Here is a 16,714-nt window from a genome sequence, read left to right on the forward strand (position 1 = left end):
CTCGTCTGCACGACAGTCGACTGTGTAGCCGACACAGAGCTCATTGTCCACATTGTTGCAGAGAAAGTGATGCTTAAGTAGCAAGTGTTCTTGTCTTAGTCAACATACATGCTTGAAATATTGTGTCATTACTCAGCGAGCGTACGGCTGAAAACTGCATCAATAGCTACTACACAGGAAAGTAATTTGAACCGAGCATCACAGAGTTAAACATACTTTGTTGACCATAGCAATACTTAAGCATATTACCTTCAGTGAGGTACTTTGGCTGATGGTGACGTCGATGCATCGCTTGTTTTTCCCAGGAATTAATTTGGTATCATGTCTGATACATTTGAGCTTTTTGAGAAAACATCTTTCTCAGCTCCAATATCATCTTAGATATTGAATTGATCTCTATGGGAAGCTGCATCACTTTGTCTTAAAGATAAAGTGGCTATTTTACCTTAAAATAATAGCTTCCAAGTCATTTTGATGGCACGCTGCCTTATTCTAAGGACACTTCTTTCACCTCCTCCCCACAAGTAATGGGAAAAGAAGCAGCAGGCTAAGTATTTTCAGTCTGGACAACATGACAGGACGAGAGTAAAGCTCAGACTGGGCCGGCTATTGGACGCTGGCTGTAAATAGGACGATGACCTGGCCGTGGGACTAGTCCGTAATATCACTTGTCATGCTCCAGCTGCAGTTGTCTTGGTTGTTTTGGTTTCAGCTCATTTCAGCATGAGTTTACATCTTAGCAGTGGCATAAACGAGACTTCAAATCCAAAACCGTGGGCGTGCAAACGTCAATACTTGCATAATAGGGCTTTAATGCTGCATTTAATTACTTTATTATCTAGATTTTAGTCTTGTTTTAGTTCAACTTTATAACTGTTAGTCTATAATCTGATGAGAAAAAAACAATTCCTTCAGTTCTTGGTACCAAAAAAAGTAAGTGAGTATTAGAGTTAAACTATTACATTATATGTACATGGGGGTTTATCTCTAGTCTTTGTGAGCTCTGCTGAATTCATCTTGTCACCTCACACACAGAGAAGCGCGCTTGTTACAGGAGATTCCTACGCTGCAGACAGAAACTGTCTCGTTAGATTCGGAGGCTTTACTCTACACCTCCTCCTCTCTCCGACGTGCCAAGCGATCACAGCCAGAGAGCTGGAGAAAAAAGGACTTAGTCTGTCACAACATCTCCGCTTTCTACTGGCCGGCTCGGGTTGAAATGCAAGTAACGTCAAAGCAGTTATGTCAGTGGAAGATCTAAAGACGGTTTCTCAGTTTTCTGAACAAATGATTGTCTGCTATTGGGCTCAGACTAATGAGCATATATAGCATGTATAGGATTATATTTTTTTCTTTTGAGGTTCTGAAATTTGAAGATATTTGTCTTTTCCCCACAGATTTCATTTGGATGCAGCTTATCATGGTATTTGTGAGACAGAACAGAGCTAAAAAGAATGTGAAGCAGCTACAAAGCAACTTAAAATGGCTCAGATTAGACCAAAAACAACAATAAAGAGACATGAAATGTCAAAACAAGACGCATAAAAAAAGAAACAGCGTTCTGGCAGTGATCTTGGAAGAAGTCCAGAACAAACACAAACTCACACTCTGGTTGAACATGTCTGTTTCATGCCGCAGAGTCGTGTACTGGCGTAAATGCTGCTGAATCCACTCGACCCGCTCGACCTCCAGTTTCTCCAGCTCCTGCAGTGGAAGGAACCCAGATGTTCATAGACAGTTTAATTTTGTATCACATTTAAGCTTTAAGAGCAGCTCCTAATATCACATCAGAGGTAAAGACGTTGTACCATGCTGGTGGTGACCATTTCTTCAAACCACTTGGACTGGGTTTGGTTGTAGAGGTCGACGCAGCGCATCAGGTCGTCTCCTGGAGAATACAGACAGCAACAAACGAATCAGCTTTTAACCGTGATCAGCATTTATCTATTTTCTGTACCTTTATCACTATTTCATTTAATTCGAGAGCTTTTTATTGTGTTTTAAATTAGTAATACCTTTCTTCATGTTTGTTATTTTGTGGCACTTTAGTCAACTTTTGTTGCTCTTTAACGTACTTTATAATTAAATTTGACTTGTCAAACCTTCTCTATGATATGTTTCTGATCTACATCCCCGTTTCAAGTTCTCTGCTGTCCAGCATGTATTGCAAAACTGACAGCGACCAGTAGAGGGCGCCCACAAATAACAACACCATGAGACAACACTTATGTACCAGTTTAAAGCTACCCTTTATATATAGCATATAGAACATAGTTTATAGTAAACTAGTTTAAATGTCTTAATAATCAATAACTGACAACATCTCCAACATTTCCTGTAAAGACATATTTCATATTTTATCATTTGTAGCATCTACTTGAGATGAAGTATAAAGTAGTGTGTTATAAACCATTTTTGAACTGCTAATATACTGCTACTAACATATCTGTCATATCTATCTATAGGCCCATGTAACAAACCTGTAGGCTCCTCTACAGCTGCAACATCTAACCATAAATTAGGTCACAAATAACAGCTTCCAATATATATATACATATATATGGTCCAATATATACGGAGTACATTATTAAAATCCACATTATATGTGATCTCATTAATTTTTTTTACTACCATCCAAACACTGCAGGTTATTTCAACTTTCTATAACACAGATCATAAAAGAAGCTTATTAAAATTCCTCCTGGTCTTCGGCAGAGAGCAGCGAGCTGTAGTGACACCTGGCCCAACCTCGAGGCTGACATCATTTAACTGTGTCTTATGAACATTATTGATTAGTGCTGTGGACTGTGACTAATCTACTGAGGGGAAAGATTAGCTCGTGTAGAACATCAGGGGATGACAATTATGACCAGACTTTTCTTAAGGAAATGTCACACGCAGCCGGTCTCAAGGAGGAATTTCCTCCATTGGTTAAGATTTTCTTTTGGTTTTCTTCATGTCAAGCTCATAAAAATAATAGAAAAGCAAAGACGGCTCCATCCACACTGTCTGTAGGATGTTTCACTCAGACGTGTAAAGTTACATCACCACGTGTCACCTTCTGTCTATATGGAGGACGTGAGGTGATTTTTGATGACAATAAATAAATGGATTTCTGTATTTCCACAGGTATTTATTTATTTATTTATTTATTTAAATTATGTTTTTCTGCATCTATATGTTAATAACATAGTAGGTTTGAATCTCTAGTTAATGGAAGGAATAGCTAGTTTGTGTCACGTAAATTTAATAATTTAGTACATTTACTATAATTATTTATTTAGTAGTAATTTAATTTTACTAATCTTGCTTCAGACTGAAGTTAGGACCCTGTGGCTTTCTAACATGCAGAAACGACAGAAATAAATATGCTAATCTTATTTAAATTAATTAATTTAATTAAGTTTCTCATTACCAAATGCTACTGATTGTTATGCATTTAATTATCTTATATGTGTGCATGTGGTCTGCATATGGGCACTAAAGCAAACTTAAATGGGTTAAATTTATATAAGATACAATTAAATCATTTAAAATAAATTGTTTTGTCAACAACAAAAAAGTAATTGAATATATCTTTAATGAGTTGTTACCATTACGGGACAAAAGCGTCCTCTTCAAAAACATCATAAAAATACCTTCTTCTTTTTATATATATATAAATCTTTTAATCCACTTTAGTCCTAAATATAAATACCAAAAGTTTGATTAATTTCTTACTTTTAACCCTTTATATGCCAGTGTTTGTGATGACAGCACAAGTTTTTCATTAAAAAAAACAAACAAAAAAAAATCTAATTAATCACATTAATCTAAATGAGAAGTGGAGTATTAGAGCCTTGGACGTGTCAGTGATTAATAGCAACATTGATTTTGATGGATTTTATTAGTTTTTTGTAGTGTCAGATTTAAAACACGTCTTCCATTAAAACAGCAGCTGCAGGCTGCACTCTGGCTCCTTGGTGACATTCAGACAACACTCAGATTTCTGACCTGCTTGTGTGGATTTCCGCCGAGCCTTCTTTATGTCCTCCTCCGTCTTGTTGCTGAGTTTGATCTCCAGCTGCTGGGTCTTCACCTCCAGATCCTTCTGCCGGTCTGCCAGAGCTTTACGAGCCTGTGACACACACACACACACACATTACAGAAACAATGAGTCACTGGTCATGATGCTCAGATTTACTGTACACCTACACCTGTACATCTACATCAAGAGTCATTACAGCCTTTTCATGTTGATGACTGACATCCGTGCATCCTTTAATCTTTTCTTAATCAATATCAGTGAATCTTTCTTCTTATTCTTTTAGAAGGAAACTCTCCAAGGTCTGAGACTGAAAGGTTCTTTACATACTGTAAATAACGGTGACGTGTGAAAACCTCTTTTTAAATGATCAAGAACAACAAATGAACACATGAGCTATGGAGTTTGTTTTTGGCTGCAAATATTTTTTTAAATGTTATAGTAAAAACAAGACATCAACCGATACGGATTTTATTTTTTTCTACACCAACATTGGCTGATGGACGATACATGCTGCTGATTTTCAATATTGCCAAGTCAATATTTGGAGCTGATACGGCTCCCTCCATTCACATGATAAACATGACACAATGATACCAATGTCTCAATTTAACCAAAAACATAAAAAATTATTGAATTCAAAGAATATTTAAAGCTCTTAAGCATACACAATAAAAAAATAAGCAGGTAAAATAGGTAGAGCTCAAGCAGGGGTGATTCTAGAGTCACAAAAATAAAATAAATAAATAACCAAAACATCTATAGGCGAACGCAGACATGTATCGGTCGATACCGACACCAGTAAAAAAAAAACACAAATATCGGTTCGATATATTGGCCGGCTGATATATACATATATTAATCTCACAAAAGATTCACAAACGCTGTGAATCTTTTGATCCCAGACCTTATAGCCTCAGATTAGATTATACGATAATAAATAGGCTTTTATAGACTGAAATAACCAAAAATAAATCATGGATTAAATAGTGAATTGATCAACAAATCACATTATGTTTAACATAGAGCTAAATATATAAAAGCAGTGACAAAGTGACAAGGAGGAATGAGTGTGACAATGTGCTACACACCTATTCGCTAAAATTATTGGACTAAGTAACTGTGCTAACATGAGCTGCAATGTTTAGCATGGCCGGCTAATTAGCTTAATACATACGTATACGGTTTTACTAATGTTAGCATGTTAAATAGTTAATAAATACTGTGAGGACGTGTTGACCTGTATGCTACTGTGCAAGGATTTATGCTAACACAAGTGTCTCTCTCCTGCTTTATGTTGGGCTGAGCAAGCTGAAGCTGAAGCCCGTATTTTTCAGTTTCATTTACTAAACATCACAAGCACAAAGCTATCAGAATCAGAAACTGGCCAAAATATGTGCTGCTGCATACTGGCTCTGTTCCATATTAGCCTTCTTCTGCATTCACATATTAAGGCCACCCACCACAGGCTGCCACTGAAATAAAAGTGAACAACCATTCATGAACTGATCTATTAGGTGGGAAGCTGCAACACAGAGCGGTGATGGACTAAGTGTAGGAGTTACTGGTTATTATTATTATGTCATCCTCTGGCGCACATCACGTCTCCCTAGCTTTGTTTTCTTAAACCTGTACAGATTTCAGTGGTTAAACCCCGCGTACCTTCTCCACGCTGGCGTAGCGGCTCGCCAGCTGCTTCCTGAGGTCTGCGATGTGATGGTCGTACTTCTTCAGGTCCTTCTTGAAGTTGTCGCCTCTGAATGTCAGCAATGGTTTCTCCACCTCCGAGTGCAGCTTTGAAAACACATCAGAGATAAAATGTGGAGCGAGATTTATCAAACACTTTCCATGTGAACACGTTATAACTGCTTAAAATCTGTGTTGTCAGAGCTGCTTTATTGGACTGCACAATCCAGCAGGGGAACAAATCAAATATATAAAGCAAAGGAAATATTGCTACTGAGTATTTATTGGTTAATTCATTTCACACAAGGTGCAGTAAATGGAAACAATGATTTGGCTTTTGAAAATGAGGTCACGGGCAAAATAAATGAGTGGATAAAACACAATAATGTGTTACACACTCACGTACAGTAAATGGGTTAGGAGTGTGTGTGGAGTGTGAATGCGTATAGATCACAGAGTGTATATAAAGATGGACAGCGTGTTTCCGCCCCCTCCATTTGGCCAAAGCGAAGCTAAAAATTCAGGGAAAATTCAAAGGATATGTTGTAAATAACTGTTGTTTTTTTACTGGATTATGTGCTGTTGTCATCATGGTTATGGTCCTGTTTATTACAGCAAGCATTTTATAATTATCTTAACTTGTTTACTGTGCCTCTTCCTTCCTCTAAAATCATCATTAGATGTGTCGACACGTTTTATTTGGAAGTCTATTACAGTAAGAATGTGAAAAGCCCAGCTCATAAAGCTCCTTTCCTGTCCTGCAAAGCCGATCCTTCACTATAAATGGAGACAATTGCATTGTTAGTCTTTGCTTCTCTTTCTTGCATCAAATGCTAATAATAACACTGACTTTTTTTTTTAAAGACACTTGAATAAACTGCTAAGATTACTGTGAGCAGAGCTGGAAGTGCCATAGCTGAATTGTAGCTTATTATAAGAACGGAGCAGAAAATGAGCCGGGGCTTCTGCAGGCTCGATAAGACCCCTCATCCTAGCGCTTGACCATGCATAACCCCCACCCACAGAAAGGAGGCACGGAGCACTGGTGGAGCATAGGAAAGCCTGCGTGGCACAAAGTAGTGGCTCATCAGAACACGTAGCTAATTAATCCGACAACAGCGGGTTATGAAAAGCTCGGAGGCTCCCTCTGCTTTATTTAAGGCTGCCTCTGAAGCCAGTGCGCCGTTTCCGCTTCGCTGGTAATTGGAGTCTTGAACGGGTCTTTTTTTTTTTTTTTTCAGCTGGCACCGACAACGTTGAGGTAAATAAGGCCTCAAATGTGGTCAGAACGCAAACAAAGGCCTCGGGAGGTTTTTTTAAACTTATGCCGTTTGATTTATTATTTTGTCCAACAAAAAGCCAGCCATCCTTCACCCCTGTCAAACTAACGCATTAATGAGCTTTAAAAGTTAAACAAAGAAAGCCCTCGGCAGACGGTACCTTGTTGGAGAACTTGAGGTGAACTTCTGCCTCGTCGTGGAGACTCTTCTTCAGCTGAGTCCAAGCCTCTCCAAGAGTCCTGAAAAAACAAACATCAGAATCAGTCACGCTCTTGCACTTTGTAGTTGGAGGAACAGAATGATCATTTTATTTACAGTCACGGTAAAAATGATCAAGTTTTATTTAAAATGTCAAACACTCGTTTCAGAGTTCAGATCAACTCAATCAACTCAATTTGTTGCCGTTTCTTCTCAATAAGGAGGTAATTTCTAAAACATCTGAGAGCAGTGGGAGCATGCTCAGTAAAGGGTTTGTCCATCTTGCTTCAAACTTGAGGCATCTTTTAAAGCGACAGCCCTGATTTTAAGTGTAGAAGGCATTTTCAGGGGCTGTGTTTTGTTAGGCTTGTTCCACTTTCGTTTTAAAGGATTAACAGAAACGTTAACATCATCTGCATCTTATTTATATTCATGCCAACCAGTGCTATGTATCATTTTGGACACTCGTTCATGTCTCAGTGAGTTCCTTGATGTCTGGACTCTGTCCTCGCATTTGAATTTGTTTAATTTTGCGACTGAAGCAGAAATGCGCAGTGGGACTTCCGGATCTGGTCCACTGTTCCTGGAGCCGAGCCTTTTTTCCATTCAGTCTACAGATCTGCTCAAAGGTTTTTATGTTAGAGACAAACACGATGAGAGGGGCGCTCCTTGAGACGAGCATCAAACTCCAAAAGAAGCACGGGCATGTGTCTATTTTAAAAGTCCTATCTTTAGAAACGGTTGTGGTAATTACTGAGGCGGTCTATTGTTATGCGGAGAGAGCTGTGCTCCGGGATTCGTCTTCCAGCTTCTGTTTACCGAGGTTACTGCACTCACCCTTCCTCCTGTGCTGCCAGGGGGCTCAGAGAGAGCTTGGAGAGGTTCTTGGCATATTCCTCTTCAATCTTTATCCTGAAACACCGAGATGTGAAACCGTCAGGATCGGAGAGAACAAAAGCTGCTTTAGTGAGGTGAAGGAAATGCTTCAACACACTTTCCTGACACAAAACCTTAACAATATTTTGCTGCAAAAACCCATGTGTCACGTAGCTGTTCCTCCTACACCTCAACAATCCTGTTGTTCTGCAGCTGTATTTTACAGAGCGGCTCGTTTTACCCCTTTTCCCATCTGCATTTTAAAAATGAACCACGCTCGTATCGGCCCTGAGGGACATTCAGCCGGCCATGTTTACGCCCTCTGTGACATTCACCTCCTCCACCGGCTTCACATTTACCATCCACACCTGAGTAAATCTGCCACCTGAAGAAGGTCACGGGTTCTTAATGGGCAGATTCTCACGGGCACCGAGCAACCGGCGTGAAACACTGCGAAAAAGGTCAGCGGTGAATGAGTCTTATTCCGAGTCTTCTTGGAGGATCTGGGAAGCGATGGCCTCTAGAGGATCTTCATTAACTTCCCACGACTCGGAGCAGGACGTGAACGGAGCTTTTGTTGGCCAAGGTGGAGTTAATTATATAGAGAGGCGTGAGATCGGATGTAGAAGTTATTTGCGGTTATCTTGGTTTGGATTCAGTGGGAGTTCCTTTGTTAATATCAACAGACCCTTAACAGCAGGGTGCAAGTATACAAAGCTAGGGTCCCTTTCAACCTGAAATTTCATTTATAAGTGTAACTTTGTGTGGGTTTTATGTGGGAAATGTAGTAAGGAGTGGTACAGCACAATGAAATTGGACATTTTTGTACAAATAATTGACTGATGAAGCAGAAATACTGCAGACATACTTCTTCTTTCTTTCGTAATTTAAATTGTACATTGAATTTTCTTCCCCAAACTAGTTATTGATTTATACACACTGGCCACTTTATTAGGTACACCTCCTTTCTAATAAAAGGTTGGTCCCGCTCTTGCCTTGAGAACTGTCTTAATTCTTCATGACATACTTTCAACAAGGTGTTAAAACATTCCTCAGAGATTTTGGTCCATATTGACACGATAGAATCATCACGCAGTTGCTGCAGACTTGTCGGCTGCACATCTATGATGCCAATCTCCCGTTCCACAGATTGTGCATCTGTTGGGGGACTATTTTCTGCGGTGGATTAAGCCACGTTCCTGCAGAAGTATGGTGTTTGTGCTACTGAGTGCACAAGACCGCTGTGAATAATGATCAGGGATGTGCTTTTAGAAATAGTGTAGCTCTACATCAGGCTGTGCTAGTGGGACAGGATATGTTGAAATAATAATAAGAGAACATCACCAGCCTTTTCCTTTAATTGGTGAAGTGACTGATGATGAGCTCGCTGACCCTCTGTTTCACAAGCTTCGTGTAACTAGTTTTAACTTTTTAAAAACTTGTTTTTTCTGGCTCCTGTTCTGGGAATAATTCTCCCTCCAGATACAGGCTCTGTTTCTAACATAGTTAATCGATTAAATCCAGTGACAGCAAAGTGCATTTCCTCTGCGGAGCTGAGTCGTTACCTCTCGTGGATAAACTCGGCCATCTCTTTCTGCAGCTGTTTGCCTTTCAGCTGCTTCTGCAGCAGGACCTCGAAGCCCGCTACAGAGGTGGTCCCCTGGGGGTCTTTCTTGTCGGCCTGAGGACGAGGAGCACATCATTCAGCGAAACAAACGACCCCGGCTCCGCGGTCACGGACAGAACGTCCAGTCACATCTTTTAATTGTTTACATGTGAGAGCATTGTAGGGGTTTGTGAGAATAAAGTGGTGAGTCACAAACGTGTGTGCGTGAATGACTCACGCTTGCATGTCAAGGAGGGCATGCGTCGGTGTGCGTGCGTCAATCACCGATGGGTGGATGTGTGTGTTTCTGAGCGCATGAATATCAAACGGAGTTGTGCGGCTGCTTTCTGTCTTGTTTGTGACAGCATATGTGGAACAAAAGCGTCAGATTTAAGTCACGCAGCGGGTCTGAGCAGCAGGTCAGTGGAAAAACAAAACAACACAACGCAACGTGACACGACAAGCTGCAAACAGCAGGAGCAGGAGCAAACGAGGATCGGATTTCAGTCAATTACACAGGCTGAAGGGTTCTTCGATACAAATCTAATTTACAATGGAGATGTATGGAAACTGAAAATTGCGCGAGCCACTGGGGAGACATCAAATGATCGTTGTGTTTGCCGTTCGATCGGCCTGTGTAGCTCAGAGTGCACCATGAATAACGTCTTTTGTTAAACAAGGAGGAGACTGCTGATCAGCGCATCGATTGGTTTCCCGTTTGTCTGATTTACACATCTGTCAGCAAAGATTGCACCAAAGGTCAGAAAACTGTGTGAAATGTGAATCTTTGGAAACTGGAAAATCATTTGTAGTTGGAAGTTTTGAACTTTATGGTTTAGATAAGGAGACTGAGAACACTGAAAACATTTTCAGGACATTCTAAATAGACTGATTTGATTTAACCATGAGCTTGACATGGTTTGTGTAGAGCTGCACGGATCAGTCAGGTAATGGATTAGGTCATCAAAAGGAAATAAACTCACACTGATCTTTTCGTTTAGCTTGGCTAAAGTGGTTATTCGTGTGAATAACCTTTTTAAGCTAAGTTCAAGATCGATTTCCTTGGTTTGACTTTATTGTTAACGAATGGAAATGGATTTCAACTTATGGTCAGTGATGGACATTTCTAATTGTTTCTGCATGTTTAAGGGACTAAAGTAGTGAAATACCAACACATTTGGTTTTCACAGATGTTACGCTGATACTGATGTATGGTATCTCTATAGGCCAACACTGAATCCCTATTATTAAACGTATGCACTGGCTGTTTGTTGGTGCATTGACTTCCTGTTATATGTGTTAGGGATACTTTCAAACAGGATCTTTAATGTTTAGACAAGATAAACCAAAGCATTACAAATGTTTTTTTTTTTTCCAAATACGTTTTTAGAGAAGAGCAACTAGAAAATTGCAAAAAATAAACAGGTGCTGTGGATCACTAATGTGAAATGCTGTGGAAACCCCAGGAAAACTCTCTGTTTTTGTTGTCAGGACACGTCAGGTCTCTACATAAATATGGCACTGTGTTTTAGGAACTCACCCAGAAGTAATCGCAGTAGCTCCATTCGTTGGGCTTGAGGAGCTGCTGCTCCGGACCTTCTCCAGGAAGAGGGAAAGTCACACAGTTGATCTGAAGCAAAAACAGAAAGAGAGAAGAAACACAAAGATCAGGAGGAATGACTGAATTGAAGCAGAGGTACTGAAATACTGGGAGCCGAACGCTGAAGGAATGAAATAAGAAAAGTGGAATATGAGGGGTAACAGGCCCGAGCTCTGTCTGGATCGTGCAGACGAGAGGGAAAAGGTCAGAAATGAGTAAACGTATGAATGTGGCGGTCCAGAAGGTGACCCATGGGGCTTCAGGGGAGGGAAAGAAAACACAACACAGGCCGCTGCAAAGCAACGAGAAACCTTTTCTTCTCTAAAATGGAACAAATGAACTTTAAACACTTGTGTAGTGTTGCAGATAAACACTCAGCTTGAATAGAGACTCCATGGTCCACAGCGTCTTCAATTACTCTCTGGGCTGCAATTATGTAATGTTCACCATCTGTGAGCCCTCCCTCCTGGCGCTGCAAGATACTCTCTGTGCCATGTCAGCCGCTGCTGCAAACTGCATGGGCATCCAGACAGGAGGCTCCACAAACACACAAAACACACTGACTCACAGTGTTTACAGCATGAGCTCTCCATTGTACTGCTGTCACACAGGCTGAGGGAAAAACATGAAGATCTACCAGGAGGCTCAAGTCGTTCTACTCTGTTTAATGGCACAGATCTTCTGAAGCATTCAAACAACTTGAGATCAGTCGTGTGCACACAGGTTCACCATCCCAGCTGGAGAGTGATGTTTTGAGGTTTAAAAACGTGTGGAGAGGCTGGTTTAGCGCCAATGTAGGTAAAAGCTGCGCCAGCATGTAAGCACAGCACATTCAAAACAAAAGTGTTTCACATTAAAAGCTTCAAACTGGGAAAAAAATGAAATATAAACAACAAAACCAAAGAGGTACTTGTGTCTGAATACATGATCCGTACCAGGAGAAGCTTAACAAATCTCAACCGTGTGAGATACACGTGTCAATAAAGCACTATTAAAGTTAAATATTTGCCCTCTTTTAGCTCTGTTTTTGGTCTCCACCAGCTCCTCGATGAAATGATTCAAACTTAACTGCTAAAAAAGACGCTAAATAAAATTATCTGACAATTTATGACCCAAAATATTAACCACAAAGTGTTTTTTTCTGGCATCCATGGAGTGTCAAATCTGTCAGAAATACAGCAGGGGAAGATGCTTTTTCTCTAAACCTTAATGACAATGTTGAATTCATTCGACAAAAGAAAGAATCGAGGTGGAGCCTTCATCGATTGCATCTTTGTTCATTTTTTCAAACAAAACTCACTCTTTTGACACCTCCATATTTCTGCCAATCCTTGAAACTCGTCAGTTTGTGAGACAAACATGCACAGAAATAATCAGGGAAAAAACAATATGATTGAGCGTTTTCATAACTGTGAGAAACTAATATTTTCCTATGTAAATGATTATCAATGAGATGTTTACGCCACCGTTCTTTGCCCAGATACCGAGCTACATAGACTGTGTCTGCTTTGCTATTTGATGCTGCGCATGTTGTGCACACTGTTGCTGTGGCCAGAACGTGACACTGTAAGAGTAATGAGAATGACCCAGAACAGTCAAGTTGAAGCTACACAGCAAAAGAATGAGCCGAAACTCACTATAAATCTCTGTGAGCTGAGGGTGAGGCTGGGTGTAACAGATCTGCTTCTTAATGTTTAAATAAAAGTGCTCTCATTGTAGCTTCCTGAAACCTGATTGTGTCGCAGTTGCAAACGATTTATAGTTATTAGGTCATATTTATTAGCTCCTTTTAAGCAGATTTATGACTTTTGCTGCAAACTCCCCTATGTGTCTTTAGTCATTGGCCCAATTTCTATGTTAAAAAAGAACAAAAACTAGTGTAGCATTCTGCAATATCAGCACAGACATATTTACTGTCTTTGAAAAAGAAAAAAAGGAGAGGGGGCTTTCTTCTGATGAGTGCATTGCTGCAGAGAGGTCTTGCCTCGTGCAGCTCTAAACGTCATCAACAATGTGCCTGAAGTGAAGCAGCGGACGCTGACCCCTTGATTCTCTGCTCTGCCACCGCATCACTTCATATGAACAGCTCCCCACAAACAACTTCAAAAGCAGATGAGTAATACTCCTTTTGCCCCTTATATAATCAGAAGTCAGAGGAAATGCTAATAAGGCTAGCTGCCAGCGAAGCTCACTGCTACGGCAGCAAGGAGATGAAACCAGAAAGAACGTGCATAAACAGAGAGGCGTCAACTCTCGGCGCCGCGCTGTAATCTAAAGGAGCAGGAGAGTGATTTACTCTGTGTGCCGACCAGTCACTTTGTTCATTTTCTGCCTCGGAGATCATTCTGATTGTCATCGGCACCAGATTTTCCATTACACCGGCTCCACATTCATCATGACCGTTGTTTATCTGCCTCTCACATCCTGCACGAAATGAGACCATTTATCTAAAGGAAGCCTGTCTGGCTAACTTACTTCTCCTTTATGGGTGCTTACCAGGGTACTCCAGGGCTGAGAATCAAATATTAATACAGATTACCTTTATGACACAGCGTGTAATAAATCCTTCTGAGGGATGTGAGGCCATCCGGGGGACGTTTGAAGTCCGGTCATCGGACCCTGGATGCTCTGAATGTTCGAGAACCAAAAAAAAAATAAAAATAAAAAGCTGCCGGCAAAGTATAAGAGGGCAAATTTGTCGTGTGAATTGGGACGTTTTGTTCTCACTCAGCAGTCATAAACAGTCAGCCTCATGAGGGTTTCATACCCGAGCTATAGGCAATACTTGTTTCCTTCCATATTTTAGTGTTTATTTATTTCTGTCTTTGTTCTTTGTGCTGAACACGGGGAAAAAAAACTCATGACACAGTCGAAGAACAAACGGCCCATGAGAGATGTTAAAAATAATGGCTCGAACAAACACTTCCCCTCTCCCGCTAACATCCATTTCTGAGAAGCATATTTCAGCAGATGAAACTGTAGGATGCGCTGGTGCAGTTGCTAAGCGACAAATTACTTTTGCTGTAAAAAAGACGACCCCCCCCTCCCCCCCCCCCACACACACACACCTCCCCATAACAAAACAATCTCTGACTTCCTCTCTATTCTCGCTAATGCCTTTTCTTGGCCGACCAATCGCATCGCTCTACCCGAGTCCCGCCAACGAGGCCAGGTGACGCTCTGCCGAGCACACGCAGCATAGCAACAAGTCAAACTGGCGTGCACGTGTGTACATGTCTGATTAAAAACCGAAACACACGAATTTGCTCGTGTGAAGGTGAACGCAAGGTTGCGCAGCGGCTGCTTCTCTTATCTGATGTGCGGGAGCCCGGCGAGGGTCCATTTCACCAACAGTCGTGGATGTGTGCGTCTCCATGACAACTGTGGAGGGGTTGTGTAACGTGAGGTGCACCACAGCGAACAAAAAGACACCCCTGAAGCCCCGACGTCACTGGTTCAGATGTTATCACCTGGATTTTTTCAGACTTTCTCGATCGGCGGCAGCGGAATTACTCAACGTGCACGAAAAAAAAAAAAAAATTCCCAGACATCAAGACTTCTCTGCAATCCAGCTTCTAAGTGATAAAATAGAAAAAAAAAATCCTCAGCTCTACATAAGAATTCAGCTAGTGATGTCAAAGCACGCTGTCTATAAAAAAGGCGAAAGAAGAGGAGGAAACAATCATTTCTTTTCAAAACATGTCCTCTTTGAATATCTGAATGGCTCCCGTTCTTCTCCTATGGCACTGTTTTCCATTTCAACACCCATTAATCAGTGCTATTGCCTTTGTCACCATGGAAACTGGACTTGCTGCATCTCTTGCAGGTCTGGTGGGCTTTTCCACAATAGCCAGAGTGATGGCTCCCGTGGTTGCGGCAGGTCACCGAGCCCATCGAGCTCAGAATCAACCCCTGAGAGACACAAAACCACCCCTGTCTGCCTCCTCCATCACCACCACACGTTCCACTCACCCACACCGCTATTCACCCCCACCTCCCCCCTGCCATCATTATGGATGAAAAGATTGCATAACCACCGTTACTGTCTGGGCATCTTGAGACAAAGCTACGGTACACTTCACAGAAACATTAATGGTCATCTCATTCCTCCTCCTGCTGCAGAGGAGCTTAAATTCTGCTCAAAGCAGCGAGGCAGGTCGGGCTGTGCTCCGCCGATTACACGTGGAGCTCTTTGAGGGGGAAAAAGATTGAATGCAGCACCACAGTGAGCAACAACTGGATGACAGAAACACTCAGAGATCACTGACACTTTATCTGACTGACAGACGATTCTAAAAATACCATCAGCGGTCTGCAGGCAACTAGATCAACTCGTCACAGCCACTTCAATAATATTTGAAATGAGCAGTTAACCATCTCCAAAGCGTAAATCCATCTTTGACGGACATTAATCAATATGATAGATTGAGACCGCTCAGGTTGGAAAAAGAAAGGAGACCAAGACTCCTGGATGGCTTCTTCATTCAGACTAATGTGGTACACAATATGCAGGGAACCCCTCCACGCTACTCCACGAGGAACCACGATGCATTATGATTTGAGCTGCGAGCTATAAGACAATGTCAACAGATGTCAGAAAGAGGAGAAAACAAAACACACTAAGTAATTTCTGGTGTCACCGCAGACACTTACAAGAGGAGGTGGATGAAGAGACAAACAAAAGAAGTTCCTGGATACTCACAGTGATCTTGGTCTCCTTGACCTCCTTGATCTGCCTTTTAGCCGGAGAAACGGAGCCGGGGGGCTGCGGGGCGAGACAGGAAGGATCGTCAAAACTCTCCTCAGTGTCAAAGCTGGCTTCCATCATCATCCCTCTCACCTCCTCCTGCTTCTCTATTCTGGGAAAGCCTCACACTCTTCTCTCTCTCTCTCTCTCTCTCTCTCTCTCTCTCTCTCTCTCTCTCTCTCTCTCTCTCTCTCTCTCTCTCTCTTTCCCTCCACGCACCGAGGCTGCCTTCGCTCTCACAAGCTAAAGAGTGAGTGGAGCGGAGTCGCGTTGCGAGAGGGGGGTGGGGGGACGGTGGGGTGTGTGGCGAGCTGTGGGAAGGTAGCGTTAGGGGTGAAAGAGGGGGTGGGGGGGGGTGGTAACAGGAATCGGTGGTGGCTGTGGGAGCGTGACGAAGTCTAGCCTCCGGTTAAGCTGCTGCCACACGAGTTTTAAGGTTGGAGGCTGCACCTCTCGCCCCCTTCAACACCTCACCTACACTCCCCCTCCTCAGAAAAAAAAAGAGACCACTGAACCAGTTCATGGATGGAGAGACTAAAGCCAAGGGGTGAAAAACACAAAGAAAAATACAGAGAGAGGGGAAAAGCATGAGGAGGGGGTTTATTTACATGATTCCTGACGCACCTCCTTCTGCAGAAAGCCAATAGTGAGAGAGGAGAGGCAGTTGCGGGGGTTGGTGTGAGGGAAATGGCTGAAT

The 16,714-nt window shown here is 41.8% G+C and overlaps 1 protein-coding gene across 1 annotated transcript in view; it reads right to left on the reverse strand.

Annotated features, from left to right (window-relative positions):
• The window catches only part of LOC124997281 (growth arrest-specific protein 7-like), a 28,147-nt gene that overhangs the window by 1,849 nt on the left and 9,584 nt on the right, over window positions 1-16,714 (reverse strand). Inside the window, exons 5-13 of the mRNA XM_047570869.1 lie at window positions 15,973-16,035; window positions 11,211-11,300; window positions 9,630-9,745; window positions 8,026-8,100; window positions 7,151-7,229; window positions 5,687-5,818; window positions 3,994-4,117; window positions 1,809-1,888; window positions 1,606-1,704 (exon numbers count right to left, since the gene is read on the reverse strand). Of these exons, the coding sequence (XP_047426825.1) occupies window positions 1,606-1,704; window positions 1,809-1,888; window positions 3,994-4,117; window positions 5,687-5,818; window positions 7,151-7,229; window positions 8,026-8,100; window positions 9,630-9,745; window positions 11,211-11,300; window positions 15,973-16,035 (858 nt within the window). The remainder of the gene's footprint in view (window positions 1-1,605; window positions 1,705-1,808; window positions 1,889-3,993; window positions 4,118-5,686; window positions 5,819-7,150; window positions 7,230-8,025; window positions 8,101-9,629; window positions 9,746-11,210; window positions 11,301-15,972; window positions 16,036-16,714) is intronic.

The sequence above is a fragment of the Mugil cephalus genome, chromosome 20, assembly GCF_022458985.1.
Source record: "Mugil cephalus isolate CIBA_MC_2020 chromosome 20, CIBA_Mcephalus_1.1, whole genome shotgun sequence".
Classification (NCBI taxonomy): Eukaryota; Metazoa; Chordata; class Actinopteri; order Mugiliformes; family Mugilidae; genus Mugil; species Mugil cephalus.